The sequence below is a fragment of the Zootoca vivipara genome, chromosome 14 (assembly GCF_965207765.1).
Source record: "Zootoca vivipara chromosome 14, rZooViv2.hap1.1, whole genome shotgun sequence".
NCBI lineage: Eukaryota > Metazoa > Chordata > Lepidosauria > Squamata > Lacertidae > Zootoca > Zootoca vivipara.
In genome coordinates this window covers 30,555,914-30,579,930 of record NC_142597.1, presented here as the reverse complement: position 1 = coordinate 30,579,930, position 24,017 = coordinate 30,555,914, and the positions used below count along the sequence as shown (strand labels likewise).

At 49.4% G+C, this 24,017-nt stretch overlaps 1 protein-coding gene across 4 annotated transcripts in view; it reads left to right on the top strand.

The window, feature by feature from the left end:
* Positions 1–6,841: 6,841 nt before the first annotated feature.
* Positions 6,842–24,017, top strand: part of ELN (elastin) — a 60,205-nt gene continuing 43,029 nt past the window's right edge. For all 4 annotated transcript variants that reach the window (XM_060268539.2, XM_088658260.1, XM_035139194.3 and 1 more), the window contains exon 1: positions 6,842–6,946. In XM_060268539.2, the coding sequence (XP_060124522.2) occupies positions 6,862–6,946 (85 nt within the window). In that variant the 5' untranslated portion in view covers positions 6,842–6,861. The remainder of the gene's footprint in view (positions 6,947–24,017) is intronic.

Below are 24,017 nucleotides of genomic sequence, written 5' to 3'. Positions count from 1 at the left end.
TTAAAATACTTTTCTATCATTTTATGTCACTATGCCTTTCAAGCTCAGCAGCAGAGCACCTGCTTTGCATTCAGAAGGTCCCCGCTTCAGTCCCTGGCAGTGTCTCTATGTTGGGCTGGGGAAGCTTGAAACTCTAGAAAGCTGCTGCCAGTCAGTGTTGTAGACAGTACTGAGCCAGGTGGAGCAAGGCTCTGAATGTAGATTAGAGGCAGAACACCTGCCTTGTAAATAGAAGGGTCCAGGTTCAACACACAGCATCTCTAGGGAGGGGTGGGAAAGACCCCTGCCTGAACCCCTGGCAAGCCGCTGCCAGTCAGTGTAGACAGTATTGAGCCAGTGGACAAAGGGTCTTAAGGTAGCTCAGCGGCAGAACACCTGTCTTGCACGCAGAAGGACTTAGGTTCAATCCACGGCATTTCTAGGTAAGACTGGGAAAGACCCCTACCTGACCCCCTGGATAGCTGCGGACCCATCTGGAACGGATTAATTCACTTTCCATTACTTTCAATGGGAAAGTTCGCTTCAGGTTAAGTACGCTTCAGGTTAAGTACAGACTTCCGGAACCAATTGTGGTTGTAAACCGAGGTACCACTGTATTCCTATGTTCCTATGAGTGGTACAGTCGTCAAATAAAATGACTGATAGAAAAATGTCAAAACTTCAGGATGTTCATTTTGCTTAATAGCCTGTCCTATCTCTCAGGACTTGGGGTGACTCTCAGTTGAAACCCGCACTTTGAAAAAAATCAATCAAATCTGTAATGCATCGAGCTTTCCCCTAATGCTTTTGAGTGCCTCCCCCCTCAATAGCTGGAGCCTTTCCCTGCACCCCAGGGGAGGGTCGGCCCTCCTCTCTTGGATCAAACCGAAGTCCACCTAATCTAGCATCCTGTTTCTGACAGCTGCAAGCCAGATGCCTCTAAAACGGCTACAAGCAGCGCATGAAGGCAACGTCCCTTCTCCGTTGGTGGTCCCCCAACATCTGGAGGTACTCGGAGGTAGATTGCCCCTGAAGCTGGAGGCTCCACATAGCTTGGCTAATCCAAATATTCGACACCTGTACCCAGCGACAGCAGGGCGGATGCCTCTGGGGAGCTCAAAAGCATGGCACGGAAGAGACAGCCTCTGTTGTTTCAGCATGCGGTATTTGAGGCAAACTGCTCCTGGACCTGGAGGTTCTACTCAGTGTGGAATTGAGTAAGCACATTTAACAGTTAAAGACGTGGGTGTTTGCTGCCGAAAATGGCAGGCCCCTTCTCCATCTATAACACGAGAGACAGCGTGGCGGAATTGCCCTAGTGCAGGGTTCAAATTTCTCCTCCATAAGAACGTAAGAGCCTGCAGGGTCAGGCCAATGGCCCATCTCCCCAGCATCCTCTTCTCACAGTGGCCAACCAGATGCCTCAAGCGGGATTTGAACACAAGAGCATTCTCCCCTTCCTGCGGCTTCCAGCAAACTGGTATTCGGAAGCACTGTTGATTTATGCAATGCACAGCTCCCATGGTTGATAGCCACCGATAGCCCTCTCCTCCATGACTTTGCCTAATCCTCTTTGAAAGCCATCCGAGTTGGTGGCGATCACACCCTCCTTGTTCCATAGTTAGATGATGTGCTGTGTGAAGAAGGAATTTCTGGATCACCGTAGTCCAGCTGTAGTCGCTCAGCTTGGCCTACCTCGCAAGGCTGTTGGGAGGCCAAACCAGGTTGTTGTGGAGGAAGGATTGGATAAAAACACTTGGAGAATTGTGGGGTTTGTTTGGTTTTGCAATCAATAAATTCCTCGAAATAAATAAAGAGATAACAAGCAAATGGTGGAGGGGGGAGGAAATCCTGATGGTGATGATGTATCACCTCACAAGGCTCCCCCTTGGCACCCCCATTAGAGAGGCTATAGAGAAAAGGAGGCCTGAATCTCTGGTGGTGAGGTATCTCCGACCTCTGATCTTAATTAACGACGTCTCCCCTTTTGGCTGTTGAGGGAATTCTGGCCACCCCGTATATGATGTTTATTCTGCCTCAGAAAACCCCACCTGGGGTGCATCTACACACAAGAAAAAGACACTATAAATAAATCAGAAATTAAATCGTTATAATAAAAGAAAACGAAAAACACTATGTAAAATCGCATAGGAATTTATTTATTTTTGCTCTCCGGTGCTCTCTGGTGTTGCATGTTTATAACGCATTCAAAACACTTTTTTGACTAATGTAGCTGAGTCCCTGGAGTCCTGTGTCCAGTTCTGGGCACCCCAGTTTGAGAAGGATGTTGACAAGCTGGAAGGTGTGCAGAGGATGGTGACCGAGAGGTTCAAGGGCCCGGAAGCCAAGTCTTGTGATGGAATTAGGGGTGCTTAGACTGGAGAAGAGAAAACTGAGACGGGATCTAAGAGCCATCTTCAAGTATTGGAAGGTATGTCGCATGGAAGAAGGGGCCATACCCGCCAACAAAATCAAAATCCAGGACGCCATCTTTCCGAATGCTGTCTTCCTGCTTTTTATCACAAGAGCCATTTGGGTTTCGTGCGATTTCGCATTGCGGTTCTCCTTGCCAAAAGTGCTTTGTCAGACACGGTGCCCCAAAACATGTGTTTTGGGGTCACTTGAACCCTGGCATCTCCCAGGTGCAGCCTGACACTCTAACCACTCTGCAACACTGTCTCTCTTAAGATAAAGCTTTGGCTTAGTTTGCACTTCATAGAAAGTCCATCTATTTATTTATTTATTGCATTTATATTGCCCCCTTTTCTCCAAGTACATCAAGCTGCTGTACCTGCCTCATCCTCCTCCCCCCTTAATCCCCACAGCACCCCTGTGGTTGGGCCAGTGGGGTAGTCACACCCAGTGAGCTTTGTGGCTAAGAAATAGAGATGCGAACCTTGAGGTCTTAGTCCAACATGCTAACCACTGTGCCACACTGCCTCTCAGCCATTGCCTCTACGTGTGGCAGGGAGTTCCGTAAGTGAATGGCTGCATCCTTTGCTCATTCTGAAGCAACCAAATGGACTTTGCTGAGTGCCTGCAAGCTCTGGCGTTTGGACAAGTCTCCTGCAGCAGGGAGTTCCATAAGTGAATGGATGCATCACATTAGGAAAAGAGGCTTTCTTTGCCTTGTTGAGTGCCTGCAAGCTCTGGCCTTCTGAGGAATCTGCTCCTGCCTGCCACCTTGTTCATGTAGGGAGAAGGAGGCCCACGTCTCTTCCTGTCTCCTCCACTGTGCCCGACAGTTTGGCGCAGGCGCCTAGGTGTGGCTGGGGAAACCGACAGGCCCCTGCCCAGCTGCCTGAGCCAATGCCACAGGAAAGTCTTATTCTGCCCGGCGGAGGGCTGCCGTGTTTTTCCAACCCTGCAAATACTCTGGGGCTCAGATTGCCAGGCCTCCTTGGGGAAGTCGGCTGAGGAAACTGTCAGATATTTGCAGGGTGTGGCTTCCCAAATGTCTGATATTTGGTTTCTCTCTTTCTCAGTTAAAAATCTCCGTTCTTGAGCCCTGAAGCACTTGTTTTTAAAGAAAACTTGCTCTCGGAGGAGTCTGTTCTCTGGGTTTCTGCCGGAGTCACTGCTCCGGGTGTGCAGCAGAGGGGTGCAGCGGTTTTGCCTGGGGCAGAAGGGCCCAACTGCAGCTGATGCAGGGTAGCAACAAAATTACTGATTCAAAGGAGGAGAGCTCAGACCAGTGAATCATGCAGGTTTGCAACAGGCAGCCTCCTCCGGATCAGGTGTGATGGAATGACCCACTTATATACAACAATAGGGACGAATTGCCCACTGTAGACCCAAACAGCGACCTCCTCTGAGAGAGGGATGGGTGCATTTATCATCTTTGGGTTTTAATTCTTCTTAAATTCAGTTTGCCACATTTCTGTATCAGTTTGCATTAAAAAAAAAAAGCTCTCATGGAAATTAATCATTACCTGGAGTACTGCGTTTGAGTCACTGATGGCCACCTTCCTTTTGATCCTTTCCAAATGTTTTTTTGTCTATCCTGGAACTCCTGCTAGCTTCATGCCGCATCCTAGTATTTCTGAGGGGGGAAAGCAACATTCCTCTCTACACCTTAAATACAGTCATACCTCATGTTGCGTCTGCTGCGGGTTGCGTTTTTCCAGGTTGCAAACGCGGCGATCCCGGAAGCATTTACTTCTGGGTTTCACTGCGCGCGTATGTGCAAAAACGTTCTGCGCGCTTCACGCATGCGCAGAAGCGTTCTAGTGTGCTTTGCGCAGAAGCACTCTATTGCGCTTTCACGCATGCACAAAAGCGCCACTCAGGTTGCGGACTTTTTGGGGTGCGAACGGTACCCCAGAACAGATCGGGTCCGCAACCCGAGGTACCACTGTAAAGTTTTGTGGTCTTCTGCACAAAATCTTTTTAAAAATCAGAAAAGTGGTATGCCCTCTCCGCTCTTTAATGGTGAGGGGGAGACACGCTCCAAACTTTTGCTAATCACAGTTCATGTTTCTTAGATTCATAGAATTGTAGAGTTGGAAGGAACCCCCAAGGGACATCTAGTCCAACCCCTGCAATGCAGGAATCACAGCTAATGAACCCCTCGCAGACGGCCATCCGTCCTCTTGTCTGAAGGCACTGAGAGGAACCTTTTTAAAATAAAAAACACTGTCCAACAACCTGGCTAATGTCTTCCAAACACTGACATCCTGAAAATGATGGGATCTGGCAAATAAATTTGCCAGACGGGGGTGGGAGGGAGCAGGGAAGGCACCCATTTCTGGCATCGAGGAAAAAAGTCAACAAAATACAGTACAGGCTTTCTAGGAGGCTGGGAAGAACAATTCCTTGGAAGCAAAAGGTTCCAGAAATTCTTGAATGGGGAATTCTGTGCCCCATGCCAGATTTCTGGGGATGGGGGTTATATCCATCTGTCTTCTCTATACGTGACCCTACACATTGTGGTGGAGCAGTCCTACTCTATCTGCCACTGCTGCCCACACCAAGGTGGGTGGCATAGCAAGGGATGGGACTCTATCAAAGGTAACACCTGGTTTCTGGGGCCTAGAGTGAAGATTTTACTAGCATCTTGAAGATGGCAAGAGTTCTCCTGGGCATATACAAAGTGTGCTTCAGTCATTATGGTCAGGTATGCCCACTGGGCTTCTCTATTCCACCTTCTGTAGCAGGATGGAGTGGTACTTTTCTTCAAGGGTCTACCCCACGCATGTGCAGAGAGCATTTCAGTCACCAAAGTGAGAAGGAACCTCATATGGAAGGATCTTCTCCAATCTTGCCATCTCCTAACCACCTTCTTCATTGCAGCTTTCCTTATAATCACTTCTACTAGGAATTTTGTCAACGGGTTGATGAATATACCCATTTCACAGAAGGGCAACAGAAGCCAAGAGAGTTGCCCAGCACTTTGTGGTGAATGCAGCAGGGCAAGACATCTTGAAATTCAGGCTTCCTCCCACTACCACCTACATCCCCAAAATGTGTGGGTCTCTTTTACCGCCCTGTAGGAGGCGTGGGGGATAAATTCCGTGGGCGAGTCTATCTAAATCGCACGTTCCCAAACAACCTGAGAACCAAACCTTTGACATATGCACTTCTCTGAATTTTGCAATGCAGTTCTCCAGCCAAGTAACAAAAATGCATTCTTGTTAGGCAAAGTGTGCCTAACATTGCATCTCTTAGCAAAAAGAACATGCCCAAAATGCATTATATTATGTGAAACTGTTTTGCACACAAAAAACAAAAACCTCGCATAGAGCCAGGCCAAAAATTGCATGCAACCAACTGCATGTAGCTGTGTGCATTCGGAGCTGACGAATTCTCGTGAGGACTTTTCGAAATAAATAAGCAAATTGCAAACCGATGTGGAAACATGCAGAAGCGGACTGGGGGACTGGAAGAACAAGGACCTGAAATGGGCAGGTTTATCTGTGCCTCTCCTCCTTTGCAAATGTGGCCACGAGAGCATTGGTGCTGTCGTTGGTGTGTGTGTGTGTGTGTGTGTGTGTGTGTGTGTGTGTGTTTGCTAAAGGTCAAGGGTCCGCAGCCCCCTTGGCTCAGTGCCACTTTCAGGCCACGGCTCCCTGTGTTGCAGAGCACCGGTCCAGGTGTAGGATGTCTGAGCACAAACAAAACTGAAGCAACCGCTTAGCGGGGGCTGGCTGGCTGCGGCCCAGGGGTTCGGCTGCTCGGAGCTGGAACCCTTTGGAGATAGCTTATCTCCAGACTCTCCGGCTTAATTTCCGCCACTTTCCCCCACCTCCTCTCTCCCCCACCCCACCCTTAGTCCTGTCTGTTTGGCGGGGACCCGTTTCCGCCGGCTCCCATCCTCAGGGCCCCTCACATTCCATTCCAAGACACCCCCCGCTTCCAAGACCCATTCCGACGAGGGACCCTCATCTCTCTAGGTTAAGTCCCACAACCTGACGGCCTCCTGGCCCGTCCTCTTGGCCTTGATGCCCTGCATTGGTCCGGGGCATCTGATTCGGCCAGAACTTTACCCCCCTCCCTAAAAGGAGGGGGGGAGCCGCTGTACCATTCTGGATCCCCCTCCCTCCAGCTCCCTCCCCCTTTTCCTGAAATCTCTCTTGGCAGCAGAGTTCGCTTTTGGCAACCGATCCCACCCGCGCTGGGGAGAGAGAAATTACAAAGGCAAGCCAGGCTCTTGGAGAGAGAGAGAGAGAGAGAGATCCGTCTGTGTGTGTGTGTGTGTGTGTGTGTGTGTGTGTGTGTGTGTGTGCCCCCTCTCCCAATGACGTAGTGTCCTGAGCCTTGTCCCCTCCCCTCATCCCTCCCCTCTCTCCCCCCGCTTTTACATCCTTGGAAGCCGCAATTAAGCAGCTCCGCTAGGATAAAACACTCCGGCGGCCAGCGGGCTGGGGCATTGCGTCGAGAGAGATGGCCAGGCTACGGACTCCTTCCTTCCTTCCCGGGGCTGTCACTGTCCTCCTGCTCTCCAGTCTCCCGGCTTCGTGGCAAGGAGGTAAGAGGCAGCGGGAGCAGCAGAGAAGGCTCAGTACGAAAAAACCGCAGACAAGCCCTTGGCCAGATGCTTTCCCCCGGCCCTGGAAGGGGTCGTCGAGCCGCCTCGCTTCCAAGCCATCTGCGGCGGAGGCTGCTCGGGTTTGGGCAATCGGGGCACCTGACCTCCGCCTGCACCCACCTTCCTGCCTTCTTGCAACAGGCCATTGGCTGTCACAGCCTCCTCTGCGGTGCACTTCTAGAACTCGGCAAGGAGCAGGATGGGGGGCGAGACTGAGAGGAGTCATCTCCGCCTCCCTCTGCGATGGGTCTCTCCAGCTCCTGCCCCACTGGTGGGCACCTGCCGTCGCACCTTTTAAAAACTCAGTGCCCCCCCCCCCCGCCCCCGGAGCAAGACTCACTGCTCCTTGTCTCAGACATGCTGCAGGGACCAATTCCTCTACCCTCTGCTTGTTGGTGACAAGGGGCAAAAGTCTGGAGTCCCCCATACTGACCCTCACCATCTCCAGGCTCTCTGAAATCTTCCAGGGGGGCACCCTGGAGGTGGCTGAGGTGCTGCCTGCCCACAGGGAGTCACTAATATTACCTTGACCCCCACCCCCAATGAAAAACTTTAGGGGTCTATTGTGGCGGTTGAAATGCAGTGTTTCTGAGCATGTGCAGAGTGCATTGAGGAGCCATAGCCGTGCTTTGGGGCTTGGGGCACAGAACGTCGGAGTAAAAAGGGTTCCTCTTGAACCCCAACATTTACTTTCACCGACTGTGGTGGTGGTGGTGGGGAGTTACCTCCCCGCTCGCCCTACACAAGTGAGTTTGGTCATTGCTCTAGAATTAGCTGTGGTTCCTGCTTTGCAGGGAGTTGGACAAAGTTGAACCGCTGAGTCCCTCCCAGCTCTACAATCCTATGAATTATTGCATGTCAAAAGGATGTGCCACCTGCACGGCCCACACAATTTGCACAGGTCACTCTCCTGTGGTGATGATGTGGCTCTTCCCGGGTGACCGCAGACACTTTGCCCAGTCTGGGAAGACCATGGGGAGCGGGAGGGCAGGATCCAAGTGAGGTTCCTGCCTTGCACCCGATCCAAAAAGGGGAATCAGGCTGGAGAAGTGGGTCATGCCTGTAGGATTAAATGGGGTTCATCAGAAGGGACATCGCCATCTCGGACGCCTGTGCCCCATTTCTGGGAACACCGCGGTCCCGCCAAACAGCCTTTGCTGCCTTTGCCTGCAACTTGGGTGTCCTCTTGGAAAACATGCTCTTCCCGGGTTTTGAACACAGCAAGAGGCATTAATGAAACACACTCTCTTGCTTTTCTATTTTGGCATTCCCCGCGAGATCACACTGTCTCCCCTTGCCGCCCTCAGGAACTGTCATCGCTTCAGTCCAAGTGTGTGGGGTGACGGCTTGAGGTTCCCATTTATTTATTTATTTAAAAAAACTCTTTGGGAGGACTCAGATCTGATAGGCTGGGAGAATTCCCCATCTCTGGGTCGAACTAGACAGAGACCTGCTGTTCAGAAGGGTGAGCTTTCTCACTCGAGCAACCTGCTTGACAGATCGCCTCTGCATCCAGTAGGGGAAGGATTGCCTAGGGCTCAAATGTTGGGACCTGGGTGAAGAAGGGCACCCAAGGATCACCAAAGTCAGGGCTGGGGGGGCTGGTGACCCCATAGACATTGCAGGACTCCAACTCTCATTGTTCCCCATCGTTGGCTGCTGGGAGTTGGAGTCCAACAGGGTCTGGAGGGTCACAGATGTGGTGGGCTGTAAGGGGCCGGGGGTGTAAGGGGTCGGGGGTGGCAGCCCAACAACCTTTGTGACATCATGGGAGAACCTGTGAGGTAGCTGTGATGGGTGAAGCAGGCCCACTCAAGTCAACTCGGGTCCCTTGCAACTCTACAATTCTCGCTTCCATGGGACAAGAAGCATTCCCCATATTCTCTCTCTCTCTGGAGCCCTCCCTAAGTGAACTAGAGGAACGCACACGACCCGTCTCCATCTGTTCCTTCTATTCGGGTTTTTTTCACGCTGGTAGACCGAAGTCGTTTTGCTGCAAGAGTCAATTTATTTATTTCCCTCCTTATTACAGTGGTACCTTGGTTCTCAAACTTGGTTCTCAAACTTGGTTCTCAAACAGTTTGAAAACCAAGACGCGGCTTCCAATTGGCTGCAGGAGCTTCCTGCGCTCAATCAGAAGCCACGTAAGCCACGTCGGATGTTCAGCTTCCAAAAAACGTTCAGAAACCGGAACACTCACTTCTGGGTTTGCTGCGTTCAGGAGCTGATTTGTTCGGGAGCTAAGCCGTTTGAGTACCAAGGTACCACTGTAAATTTATACCTTGCCCCTTCCTCCCAAAGGAACCTGGGGGTGGTGTTGAGAATGAGGTCCCCAAATTCACAGAGAGACCCTGACTGGACGGGTAGCGGGATTCTTTTTTGGAGTGAGGCAGCTGGCTCAGGCTGCAGGCAGCAGTGCCCAGCCCCTCTGCCGAGCCCCCTAAGCTAGCCTCTACTCTGCACCCCCTAAGCCGCCCTGCTGCCTCGGGAAGAGCTGAGGATCTTGTCAATATTAGAGTAATTTGTCAGTCCAGTCAGATGCTTTCAGGGCCCCCGGGACAGGGCAGAGATCTTGCCATCCAGCCCCTTGCCTCAGGCAGTAAAATGTCATGACCAGCACCCCATCACCCCCAGCCAAGGGTGGCAAGTCAGCTGAGAGGGCAGGAGTGGCCAGGCTACTTGGCGTGCCCAACTGGGTCCTTCATCACCTTGCCACTATTCGGTACTTCCCTGCCACCAGAAGCCGCCTCCTCTACATTTCGCCCAACAGCAGAGCCGGCCCTGATGCAAACTCCTGGCTGGAGCTGGAGGGGGGGGTGCCCTTTGCATGTTCTCTGTTCAGACTGCCTCGTACGAATTGCTGCATGTGTGGCAGGTCTGGGAGGCAGGGCGTTTGGAGTGTGCAAATCAAGTGCCATTGGGATTGCTCCTGAGTATGGCTGCACATGCATAAGGGTCCCAGGTTTTGTCCCCAGCTGGGAGACACGCCTGAACCCCTAGAGAGCAGCTGCCGGTCAGTGCAGACTGTCCTGAGCTAGATGGACCAAAGGTTTGACTTGGTAGAAGGCAGTTTCCTGCTTTCCTATGAAATAAGTCAGATTCCCCCCACCTCCGCTTTTCCTGGGCTCTCCTGGGGTGTAACCAGAAAATCAGCCTGGATAGCTTATTAAGTTGGTTAGAGCACGGTGCTGATGCCAAGGTTCCAGGTTCGATCCCCATATGGGACAGCTGTATATTCCTGCACTGCAGGGGATTGGACTAGATGGTTCTCAGAGTTCTTCCAACTCTGCATTCTATGAAATATCATCCATTAAATAGTTTGAAGGTTCAGGACCCTCAAGCCCAGGATATGGATTAATCTCTGGTCCTACTAACAACACCCCTGTATTTTGCCACTACCCATTCCTCCGACAGCCGCATCTCCATAAATATTTATCAGGGATAAAAAGAGTCTCTGAAAGCCAGAGGCAAGCCTGGACCTTTTTGCCCTTCTCACAAAAGTGTGTCTGTTATTACAGACTAGATGCCCCTTTGCGTCCCTTCCGACTCTACAATTCAGCTATTTCCTCCTGCCTAAACAGGAGTTCTGTGCACAAAAGATCTCATGAGAGTTGGCAGAGCTCTGGTTTCCCCTTCTTTCATTCCTGGAAGGGAAACAGCCACAGAAAGGGGAAGCGGGCTCCCCAATAGCTCTTTTCCTAGTCGCCTGGGGTGAGCCGAGATTGCCTGCTGGTCGACCACAGCTTGCAAATGATCAAGAGGGTGGTTTTTCTTTATGAGGTGCTAGAGTGCTTAGAGATTCCTAACAGAGGCTAGTAAATTCTTTTGGTAATGACAAATATGAGCCACTTTTTGTTTTTGTTTTTAACGTGAGCTAGTATTCTCTTCTGTGGTCAGAAGGTCAGTTTATATCTGTAATTCCTACTCTGTGTTGCTTTAGGCAGGGGTTAAATTGGATTTAACTTTCGCCTCTCACACAGACACCCATTCGGAAACCCAGCTCCACTCAGGAAAAAGACCGCCACATTTTCCTATACATTAAGGATCCTCAAGGCCTTTTCACACCCACCCGCTGTGTTCTGAAGTGAGTGCCAATGAATTAAATTATGGAACTCCCCACACCCAACTGGAGGCAGTGACTGACCACCAATATAGATATCTTTGGAATGGAGAAATTCACAAGCTATTGTAGTCATGATGGCTCTGTTCTGCCTCCATAGTTGGAGGCAGCAATGCTTTTGAATAACAGTTCCTGGAAAACACAGGAGGGGAGAACGCTCTTGTGCTTTAATCTCTGCCTCTAAAAGTGCTCTGATGTCTTTTAATTACAGTATTACTTTCCACTAGTTTCCTTAGCATTTGATAGGTTGGATGCTGCCTCGAATCCCAGCTCTGGAGAAAGGCGGAGAGAGAGAGAGTCCAAATAAATTTAAAAGATAATAACTTGCAAATACACCCACCCACCCCCACCAGAAAGAATCCAGATTTGCATAAAATTTGCACCTGCTGATTGTTATGCATTGATGAAAATTTAGGGACAATGACTGTAGTTTCAGAAGAAATGCAATAATCTCACCCCAGTGGCCAAGTTAGCTGAGTCTGCAAGTTTAACCAGCTGTCCAGGTGCTGATGACTGTGGACGGCTCATTTCAAGCGTCCCAGATCCCCCTTCCGAGACGTTAGTGCTAAACAGGACTTGGGCCAGCTAGTTCAATGGTTTTCATAGTGGATAGCACTCCCTGACAGGTGTTCAGATTACCTGGGGGTGGCCACGCTGAGATGCAAGGGTGTGGCGGGGGTGGGGTGGGCACTGGAGGTGGAAATGACCACAGCCTTTGAAAAGCTGAGTTTTTTGTGGTTCCTGTATTGCCAGGGGTTGGATTCTTGGGATTCCTTCCAACCTTGCAATGCTGTGATTCCATCAGTTTTTGTTGCATTGATCAAAATAGTTTTAAATGGGTTTTGAATGGATGTGCAATTAATTGTCGGTGCTTTGAATTTTATTGGAGTCTTGCCTTGCTTAGTGGGTCACGCAAACCACTATTCTGAAAAATGTTTTTTGTAGTGGGTTTTTTTTTGGTGGTGGTCAATGGGGATGAGTTTATTTTCTCCTTCAGGGAAAAAGGTAGGGTGTAAATTAACATGTGATAATAATAATGATAATAGTTGGGGGGGTAGAGGTGACCCCCAAACGTTTGGGAAACGGCAAGCTAGCTTTTCAAATCGGAGGACCGTTTGCTGCAAAATAGGGCACATACGAGGCCACCCTTGTCCCAGGAGAAGTGCCCTCCTCCCGTCGGCTGATCCTTGGCGTTTTTACTGGGAGGTAGCTCCCACTTGGTCCAAGTGGCCTTCCTCCCACATTGAAGCATTCAAATAATTGCAGGGAAATTGCTTAAGGAAAACAGGACGGTGCATTTTTTAGTTTGGCCGGCCTTCAGACCCTTTAAAAGCAGGTCAACAATTCTGAGGAATCAGGGCTTGGGTCCTGTTCCAAAGCAATCTTTAGAGTTCAGTGAGAGCCTGGGCCTACGTCTAGGAACCATGCACTCCACTGGACAGGACTGTTATATATAACGATACAGCAGCCCTGCTTGCAGGATTGCAGGCTGATGGGGCTTTGCAAAGCAGTAGCCAGGAGGATAGGAGGTGGAAGGGGAAGGGTGGGTTGCTTAACCCCTCCTCCTCCAGCCCTCCCCTTGGCTTTCTCCTGCCTTGTTTTTCCCTCCCACCAAGAGGCTAGAAATACGTCCGGCTGCCTTGGGAGGCAAAGGGAGGCAGGCAGAGAAATGGTAGTGGCTGGGAGGGAGGGGCAAATGTTTCTCATTTTTACAAATCGGAATTGTAGAATTGTAGAGTTGGGTGGGACCCAAAGAGCCCTCTTCTCCAACCCCCTGCAATCTGAATTTCAGTTCCCCACATTTCGACATCAGTTTGCTAAATTTAGTAATAATAATTAAAAAGTCCTCGTGAAAGTTCACCAGCGTTTTAGGACAGATTTCTCCTAACTGGGAATGCTTGAGGGAGTTAGGGGTGTTTAGCCTGCAGAAGAGAAGACTGAAAGCCGATGGGATAACCATCTTCAGATGTCTGAAGGACTGTCTCATGGAAGACGGAGCCAGCTTGCTTTCCACTGCTCTAGAGGGGAGGATCCAAACCGATGGATCCCATTGTCAAGAAAGGAAATTCTGATTAAACGTTAGAATCTGATTAAACGGCCTCAGCCCAGTATACCTGAAGGAGCATCTTTACCCCCATCATTCTACCCGGACACTGAGGTCCAGCTCCAAGGGCCTTCTGGCAGTTCCCTCATTGCAAAAAGTGTGGTTACAGGGAACCAGGCAGAGTGCCTTCTCGGTAGTGGCGCCTGCCCTGTGGAATGCCCTCCTGTCAGATGTCAAGGAAATAAACAACTACCTGACTTTTAGAAGACATCTGAAGGCAGCCCTGTTTAGGGAAGTTTTTAATGTTTGATGTCTTATCATGTTTTTAATATTTAATATTCTATTGTGAGTGGTCCAAGTGGCTGGGGAAACCCACCCAGAAAGGGGCGGGGCCCAAATAAAAATAAATAATAATAATAATAATAATACTTCCTCACAGTAAGAGCAGGACTCCTTTGGGACGTGTTGGGCTGTCTTTCATTGGAGGTTTTAAAAGAGAGGTTGGATGGCCACCTGTCAGGGATTCTTGAGCTGTGATTCATGCAGGGGGTTGGACTAGATGACCCTTGGAGACCCCTTCCAATTCTACAATTCCATGATTCTCTGAAATCTTGGAGAGCCCCTGCCAGTCAATGTCAGCAGTACTGAGCTAGATGGACCAACAAGCTCAACTGTCTCTACAGAATGGCAGACTCTGCACAAGGCATTTCACTGTGTCCTTATGAGTGGGGCCTCCATCTACAGGGGAAGTCTACCTCTGAGAACAAAATCACGGGAGCCAAAACAACAGGTCTTGGTTGTCACCTGCAGGTTCCTCTTTCATGGTTCCTATGGGTGCCTAGGCAAAAAGAGGAGGCTGGACTCCACGGGCCAGGAAGGGAGGGAGAAAAAGTTTGCTCCATCCACGAAAACCTCACAGATTTTTTAGAGCTGGCAACAAATGGGACTTGCAAGGTTTTGGAGGTGGTCCGAAACTGAGCAGCTGCTTGTTAGAGCTGGGGCAAATTAGCAGCCCCAATGTTTTCCTTCCTGGTGTATCATGGTCCCAATGTTATTTCTTATAGTGTCCTCGTGAAACCTCTTTTGTTAAGAAGAGGCCTGCAAGATAAGATTACGACCCTTACTAGGCTTTCTATCCTCCTTCTGTAACCAAAAAAAAGGATTGGGATCTGAGGCTTGCATGCGGGGGAAAGGAAAGTCTCGCCTCCCTGATCCCATAAAGATATTGTGTTTTGCTGGTTCCAATTCCTTCCTAGCTTGCATGCCCTTCATGTGTTTTCTTAAGCTGTTCGGGACATGGCAAGGCCTTGCCTAAGCCGTTAAGTCAGTTTCTTAAGCTGCCTCTCCCCTCCCTCGTGAGTAGCAGGAGCAGAGGAAGGCTTGGGAATTAATGCAGCAATTGGCATCAAGGCACCCAGTTCATAGCAATAGGCCCACTGTATTGTGCTTAACGCAAGTCAACAGTGTGATGCAGCAGCAAAAATGGTTAATGCGATTCAGCAGAAGTCAGCTGTCCAGATCAAGGGAAGTAAGTCTGCCTTGGTCACCTGCCTTGGACTCCACCTGGTGTCCCGTGTCCAGTTGTGAGCACCCCTGTTTAAGAAGGGTATTTTCAAGGTGTGCAGAGGAGGTGACCGAGATTATCAAGGTTTTGGAAACCAGTTCTTATGAGGAACTGGGTATGAGTTTAGCCTGGAATAAAGGGGACTGAGACGTGATATGAAAGCCACCTTCAGATACCTGAAGGAAGATGGAGCAAGCTTGTTTTCTGCTGCTCTAGAAGGCAGGACCCGAACCAATGGAATCAAATGGCAAGAAAGGCGATTCTGACAACACATTAGGAAGACCTTTATGTCTGTAAGAGCTGTTTGACAGTGGTGGTGGACAGAAGGTGGTGGGCTCTCCTTCCTTGGAGGTTTTTAAGCAGAGGTTGGGTGGCCCATCTGTCAGGGATTGTTTAGCTGTGATTCCTGCCTTGCATGGGGGGTTGGGCTAGATGACCCCAGGGGTTCCTCCCAACTCCACAGTTGAATGATTCTATTATATTACACCTTTTTCTTGACTTTTCCCCAAGGAACTCATGACAGTGTAGAAAGCCTTCTCACTCACTTTAGCATCAAAACAGCCCTGCGAGGTGGGTGCATCATGCTTAGAGATGGAGACTGGCCTGAAGTGGGGATTTGAACCCAGTTTCAGTGATGCTAGTAGTCTGCCCCCACTACCACCACGGTGCTGGGTTGCCGGGGGGGGGGGGGTCTGTCAGTTTCAGTTTCTACCAGTTTATCATTTTTTCAACCTTCAGTTCGGTTTTCCACATTTTTATATCAGTTTACAGATTAGTCCTTAAGAAAATTTGTTATCTTTTTAGTGCAAAGCAATTTCCGCTTCCATACTGCATGGATGTATTTATTATTATTATTATTATTAGATGCTATTTAGCCACGCTCTACCCCAGAGTTTGGATTTTTGTACACATAACTTGGCTGGAGAAGTGCATTGCAAAATCTGTTCAGATTTTGAAGGATGGGTTCTCTGTTTCATGTTTGCACATTGCTTTGTGTAAAGTGCAAATTAGGGAGGCTTGCTTTTAAATGCAAACTGAGCTGGGTTTCTCTTCCCAACCCTTGTCATAGCTCAGTGGCAGAGCATGCAAATGTTCCCGGGTTCGATTCCTGGCATCTCCAGGTAGGACTGGGAGAGATTCCCTGCCAGAAACTTTGGTGAGCTGCTTCCAGTCAGCATACTAAGGTGGATAGACAGGGTATAATAGAAGGTAGCTCCCTGCGTTCTTGTGAGTGGGGTCTCCATATACCAAAGCAGTCTACCTCTAAGAACCGGCGATGAAAAACCACAGCTGCACTGATTGGGGTGGCTGATAGGAGTTGTAGTCCATCAACATCTGGAGGGTTCTGAGTTGGCAAAGCTGGTTCTAGTCTCAGGAAAAAAAACACTATTATTTGGGCCAGAAATTTGGCTGTAGATGCAGACCTGATTCATCCAAGTCATAATGCAGGGGGTTGGAGTAGATGACCCTTGGGGTCCCTCCCAGCTCTAAAATTCTGTGATATTCACCTCTGCCAGGGCAGTCTTGGGCCTCCCGAGCCTGGCGTGTCTCAGCACTAAGGCGATTAGCTTGGCTGTCGTTGTGCGGGGAGACAGAGGGGAGGGAGGCTGAGGCTGAGACAGCTGGGCACAAGATGCCGGCACTTGGTGGCACTCTCAACTCCTGACCTCTCTTCTTCGATCGGAGCTTTGGCCTTGAGGACGTGGGTGGAGGAAAGGAAGCTGCTTTTTTTTGTCAAGAAAGGGGGCAGTGTTTGGGACTCTTTAGTTGAGGGAAATGGCGAGAAAGAGGCGACGCGACAGAAAATTATGCCTGGCATGGAGAAAGTGAATAGAGGACTTCCAGTGATGCTGAGTGTTTGAAGATTCAGGACAGACAAGAGAAAGTCCTTCATGCAGTGCAGAGTCCAACCATGGAGCTCTCAGTGATGGCCGCCATCTTGGATGGCTTTAAAAGAGGATTGGACAAATTCGTGGTGCATAATAAGGCTTTCAGTAGCTATTGGCCGCGATGGCTATGCCCTGCCCCTGTGGTTGGAGGGAATACCAGTTCTGAATACCAGTTCCTGGAAACCACAGGAGGGGAGTGTTGCTCTTGTGCTCAAATCCTGCTTATGGGCTTCCCAATGAGACATCTGGTTAGGAACTGATTTTATGGGTGGTTTTGTGGGGTGGACCATTCGACCTCTGCTTTTCTCATCTGTGAGATTTGGACAGTCAGGGTCCGGGAGATCCACCAGAATCCCAATTCCCATTTGCACGCCCACCCCACAAAATCTGGATGTTTCAGAAGGGGGTCTCCTCAATGTCTCTCCAGACTTTTCCCTCTGGCGGGAATTTGCATGAGGCGCCATCAGAAGTCCTTGGCAATGCTTTGGTTTGGGGTGGGGTGGGGTGGGTGGGTGGGTGGGAAATGACCTCCAGAGTTGACAAATGTATCCCTTGCCCCCCCCAAATGTTAACACCCACCAAGAGAGCAACCTTTCTTGCTTCCTCTCAATTTTACACCCCCGAAACAAATCTAGGAGGAAAATGAGAAAATGATCCCTTAATTTCCCCGTGACAAGAAAACATTCTCAGTCTGAGATCACGGCAAATGCAAACATTGCTCTCCACCTTTGGAACATGACCGGGGGGGGGGGGGGGCGACACAGAATCTGATTATCTTGCCAGAAAAAGCCCCCCCTCTCCTTTTTGAGACACCCCAGGCCACACCTTCAGCTGAACATACGTTCCCAGACAGGAGATAAACACAGACCCGTGGGGGGGATCAGATTGGCTGGAATAGCAGCCAACTTTCTCGATTAAGAACATGATTTAAGAGCCTAAGAAGAGCCTGGTGGATTAGGCCAGTGGCTCATCGAGTCCAGCATCCTGTTCTCACAGTGGCCAACCAGATGCCCCAATGGGAAAAGCTCCAGCAGGATTCAAGCTCAAGACGAGCAACTCTCCCTCCCATCAACTGGCATTCATAAGCATTGCTGCTTCCATCCATGTGGCTGCCATGCCTAGTAGCCACCAATAACCCATGAATCTGTCCAATCCTCTTTTTAAAGCCACTCAAGTTGGTGGTCATCACAGCAGTGAGTTCCACAGTTTCACTCTGCTCTGCGTGAAGAAGGAGTTGCTTTTTTTCCTGTCCTGAATCTCCCAGCCTTTGGCCTCCTGGGATGTCCATGATTTCTAGTTTTCTGAGAGAGAGGGAGGGAAAAAACCCTTTCTCTACCCACAAGAGGCAGTGACGTCTACCAGCCTGCATGGCTTTAAAAGAGGATTCGACAAATTCATTGAGGAGCAGAGGGCTATTGATGGATACTAGCTGGGGTGGCTGTGCTCTGCCTCCAGCTCTGTGGCTGGAGGCAGTAACTGAATACCAGTTTTTGGATACCGCAGGAGGAGGGGAGAGGGCTTGTATGCTTGGGTCCTGCTTGCGGCTTTCACAGAAGAGGCATCTGTTTGGCCACTGTGAGAAGAGGATGCTGGAACAGGTGGGCCAATGGCCTCATCGAGCAGGTCTCTGACATACTCTCCAACATTTATCCAATGAAAATAGGGGTGTCCTATTCCCTTCTCCTCCTCCTCCTCCTCTTCCTCCTCTCGCCCATCTGACTGCATTGCCCCAGCCACTCTAGGCAGCTTCCAACATATATAAAAACATAATAAAACGACCAACTTTATTTTTTAATTCCTTATATAGGGCTGTCTTCTAAAGGTTGTATAGTTACTTATCTCCTTGGCTTGGGGGGGGGGAATCCCATACCTCCCAACATTTCTCCGATGAATGTCCAAAGGAAAAGCAGGACATTCCGGGATCAAATCAGAAGCTGGGGTGGCTTCTGTAAATCCGGGACTGTCCCCGGAAAATCGGTACATTTGGAGGGTCTCCTCTAAAGCTTTTATGTCCGCTCTGTTAACTTGGCACCAGCAAGCCAAAGCGTGGGGCCGGGCTGTGGGGCAGTGCCAGGTATCATTTCCCGCTCTGTAGCATCTGACCATGTGCTCCTCTTGCCCTCCTTGCCTGCACCTGGCAGGCACATAGCTGCCAAGTTTTCCCTTTTCTCGCGAGGAAGCCTTTTCAGCATAAGGGAATTTCCCTTAAAAAAGGGAGAACTTGGCAGCTATGGGCAGGCATTAGCTTAGCCTGCTCACTTGCAAGCCAGCCAGCCAGCCAGCTACAGCACAGAGACACAAGCATCCAGGCTGGCGGCTATCATCCCCGGCTGCCTGTTGCCTGAGGAACTCCATTATCTCAGGGCTTTAGGCCAAGCTGAGGCATCCAGCCGAGTCCTGATTGGCTAGCCTCTAAGGTGTGTGAGTAAGAAGGAGCTGGGAGGCCCATAATCCTTCCCCATAGGGAGGCAGGGCGGATTATCGGCGTAAAAATCACCATTCCTGGGTCCAGTTTCCGAAGGCCATCTGCGTGTGAGTCAGGTCTCTCTCTCTCTCTCCACCCACCGCCCAGGAGCTCTCTCCAATTGCTTGCTGGGTGTGTGTGTCTGCAAACACCTCCATGCCAAGACAATCGTATCTGTGAAAATAGGAGAGGTTAAAAATACATTCAAGTTGGTTTGAAATATAACAGACAGAACTCCCTCCCTTGTCTGAAATGCCAGCTCCCAGCCTTGTATCTTGCGCTGGCCAAGAGATGAGGCATCTGTGCCATCTCCAAACTGAAGCAGGTGAAGAATCATAGAATTGGAGAGTTGAAAGGTCACCCTTAGGGTCATCCAGTCCAACCCCCTGCAATGCAGGAAACAAATCTCAAGAATCCCTGACAGATGGCCACCCAACCTCCAAGGAAGGAGAATCTGCCACCTTCTGAGGTATTCCTTTCTACTGTCAAAAACAACTCTTACTTTCAGAAAGTTCTTCCTAATGTTTAGTCCTTATGTTTGCTGTTGTTTTGCTCATGAAAGCCCCCTTTAGCCCCAGAACCTCTTTTGAATGTCAGTTTTGCTCCCTTCTGGAGTATGAAAAAGCAGGCACAGACATCTCTGGGCATGTGTCAAGTGCATTTTGCCCTCACAATCTACGTTGTGTCAGTCACCACTGAGTTTTGTTCAGAGCAAAATGTCAAGATGGGTTTTGCACGTTACTGAGCAGAACAGCTGAGATGGCAGACTTGACTCTCCGCCTGCCTGGATTGGGAGACGGGTTTTGATGCCCAGTGCCAATTTTAGAAGAGGCAGGACATCTTCCTGAGAGTAAAGGCCAAGATCTCCTCTCTGTCCCAGCATCTTTATGCCTGGAAGCTGAGATGGTTCTTCCTGCCACCTCTAAGCTATGGAACTCACTGCCACAGGAAGCACAGGAAGCAGTAATGGCCGCCAACCTAGATTTGCTTTAAAAGAGCATTCAAGAAATCCATGGAGGAGAGGGCTATCAGTGGCTATTAACCATGATGGCTGTGCTCTGCCTCCAAATTCAGAGGCAGCGATGCATCTGAATACCAGTTGCTGGAAACCACAGGAGGGGAGAGTCCTCTTGTGCTTGGGTCATGCTTGCAAGTTTCCAGTTGGGGCATCTGGTCGGCTGCTGTGAGAACAGGATAGGCCCCCAGGAGGGTCTCCTTATGCTGCTGTGGGACACCAAGTGCAGCCTACTTGGCACCGAGGCTGTGCAAAGCTTTGCTCCAGCTCTGCCGGAGGAGCTGGAAAGGTCGGCTGAGAGCCGCCCCCACCCCGCTGTTTGTCTGCGGACTGCTCTCACACACAGCAGGCGCCTCAGTTTTCCCCAAGGAGATCGAGGGAGGCCGCAGCGTTGAGCCCACAGCACAAGCTCTCCTGCCAAACGCTAGCCTCTTTGACCTGTCGTAAGCTCTGGGAAACAGGCTGGAGGCAACTGGCGAGGATGTCTGGGGTAGAGGGACACACCATCAGGATAGACTATGCAGAATGGCCACAGAGAGAGCAAGGGAGGCCAGCTCTTTGGGTGTTTTGGGTGGGGGGGGGCAGTGAGGTCCACAGGGCCCTTTGAGTTGACTCGAGGACTGTGGCATCTGGCTAACAGATGCCTATAAATAGGAGATGCTAAGAAACCGAACAGATCAGTGCAGTTTTCAAGTCTGTGCAGTTTGGAAAGGTTCGATCCACCACCTTCATTCCAAATGGTATCTGCCAATATCAAAATTTAGATGCAAACATGCCCTTTTGTTATGGACACCATTATCTCAAGAGAAGAGACAGACAGACAGATCACTATCTAGTAGATGTGAGGCATGTTGTAATGATAGAATTGTAGGGATGAACCCTCTTTAATCCAACAGGGATCTTTGGGTGGCTGTATCTATAGGGCAGGCTTAGTGTAGCTTCCTATTCACTCATTCCTCTCAGGAAATCCCTGCGAATTGTAGTTCTGCAAAGGGGGCAGGGCAATGAAGGTTCCCTCCCCTCCCACATGCCCCAAGCGAAACAGCGACTCCCAGAATTCGTTGGGAGACATTGCGACATGGATGAAACTTGATGCGAGAGCATAAGAAGAGTCTGTTGGATCAGGCCAGTGGCCCATCTAGTCCAGCATCCTGTTCTTAAAGATGCCAAACCTGTGAGAAACCAGCAAGCAGGATCTGAGTTCAAGAGCCTTCTCCCCTCTTGTGGTTTCCAGAAAATGGGATTTGGGAAGCTTTGCTATCTCCAGCCACGGAGGTGGGACAGAGCCATTCCAGCTAGTAGCCATTGATAGCTCTCTCCTCCACAAATGTCTCTAGTCCTCTTTTAAAGCCATCTAGGTTGGGGGCCATCACTCTCTCCTGTGGGAGGGAGTTTCCTTTAAAATATGTTCTGTGGGCACTTCTTTTTCTCTGTCCTAAATCTTTCAGATTTCCTTTTGCACTTTGCAGTCTGCATGTTAGTACAGTATATGGGTTTCATTTGAGCTTAGACCTTGGCAACCGTTTACAGCTGAGCCACTTGAGAGCAGGGACGGGGGTGGAATCCGAGCAAGAAAGACTCTGGGCTCATGCAGAGTGCATTTTCTCTTGTTCCTAAATCACCAGCTCTAAACAATTGTTTGTCCGTCTCCAGCTGTGAAATTTCTGGCGAAGGAGTTGGGGGGGAAAGGCACACGCCCCGTTTTATTTTCATTTTTAATGAAAAGAAAATACGTAAACATTGTAGCAAAACAATGAGCTCTTCAGAGGGTTTGCTGAGTCCCATCCCACCCTTTGCGTGCAAATAGTTACATCCTTTGCGGGGAGAGGGTAGATTTGCAAAATGGCATCCCCCTCCCTGAAAACACTCATGTTTGCAGCAAACCACCTGGGGGGGGTGAGTAAGTTTAGGAAATAAGTCTATTTTCCAAATCCCCCATTTTGTTTTTCATAGCAAGCCATGGAAAAATGGGGAGGGGGGGGAGAGAGAGAGCATTTTCCAAAAGTTGATTCATTTTCTGGGCACAAACATCAGTGTTACAATTAAGCAGCCTTTGACTGTCCTTTTCTGTTTGTTAACAGGGAGTGGGGTAGAGCAGGGCTTAATTAGACTATGGTTGCATCCTCGTTCCAATGCTAATCGTCTGGGGGGAATCAAACACCTCTGAGCATGAGAAGAGTGCCTTCCTTTGCAGCAGTCCTTAAGTATGGCATGCATGGCCTGGAGAAAATGGACAGAGAAAAGCTCTTCTACCCCTCTCATATTAACACAAGAACTTGCAGATATCCAATGAAGCGGGATGTGAGATGATCAGGACAGATATAAACTTCTTTATGAAGCGCAACTCATTCTTGCAGGAGGCCACCATGCTCACCAACTTAAAATCATAGGATTTTAGAGTTAGGGTCATCTAGTCTAACCCCCCTTGCAATGTAGGAATCTCAGCACACACACACACACACCCTCCAAGTGTCACTGTTTTCCAGGGATAGTCCCAGATTTACAGAAGTTCTCCCGGTTTCTGATTTGATCCTGGGGTGTCTCATTTTTCCTGAGGACATTCCTTCAGATGTCCCTATTTTCATAAGAGAAATGTTGGAGGGTATGGAGTTATGTGACACACACACACACACACCGAACCAAGGAGATAAGTAACTGTACAGCCTTTAGCAGACATCGGAAGGCAACTGTATGGGGACTTTTGGTTTAATGTATAATGCTTTCTTATGTTTTTTAAAAATATGTTGGAATCTGCCCAGAGTGGCTGGGACAACCCAGTCAGATGGGTGGGGTATAATAATAATAATAATAATAATAATAATAATAATAATAATAATAATAATAATGGAATAGGACATCTCTATTTTCATTGGACAGATGTTGGAGGGGTATGTTATTTTCAATTCCTCTCCTGATGATCCCTAGCCTTTTTCACGCCCTTCTTGGGAAAGGGATTGTAGGCCATTCTCCTTTTTGCTCAGCAGTTGCAAAACCCAATGCATTTAGACTGAGGAGACAGCGAGATATAAGCCGAGTGATAAATACAAATAAATCTCGGAGAGTCGTCCGTCTGCGAGGCATCAGATTCTGGCTTGCCAAGTCTCTCCGCGTGCAGCCGCCTCACTTCCTGGAATCGCTCTCCATGGCTGCCCATTCCTGAGTCACATTGCACAAGGAGTGTGTGTGTGTGTGTGTGTGTGTGTGTGTGTGTGTGTTGCAACAACTCCATTTTATGCATGTTCACTGACAGCCCAGCAGAGCTGCGGTGAGAGAGAGAGAGAGAGAGAGAGAGAGAGAGAGAGAGAATGATGGCCTGTCTTGCTTCCCCTTTCCCTGGAAATTCAAGAGCAACACTTTGGCAGAGCTTTATTTGTTAAACAAAATCTATATGCCACTTGATCAAGGCTCCAAACGGTTTACGAGAAGTCATCCATCAAAAAACAGTAATTGGAAGCATTTGGAAAATGATTAAAATTAACGGCAGGCTAAAGAGAGATTTGAAGTACATATATATGTACATGCCTGGGCAGGCTTGCCTGAGCAAAATCTTTAAGCAGGTGCTGTAAAGAGTGCAGCCGACGAGGCTCCTGCCTGATGTCAAAAGGCAGGGAGTTCCAAAGTTTGGGTGGTGCCATGCTAAAAGAACAGATTCCCACAAGTGCAGAAGTTGCGTAACTGGGCCAGTTCTGCAGAGCTAAGCAGTTGAGTCGGCACAGAGTCAGGTGATCCTGCGATGAAAGTGGTCCTAAGTTGTTGACAGGTTTTTGTACCGGTAGCAATGCATTGCTATTGTTATGAAAAAATGTACCCCAAAATGCGTTGCCTTTTAAGAAGGACAGACGTGGGTCGGAAGCTCCAAAATTTGCACTAAGTTCAGCTCCGCCGGGAAAATGACAGAGACCACACTTGGCCTGA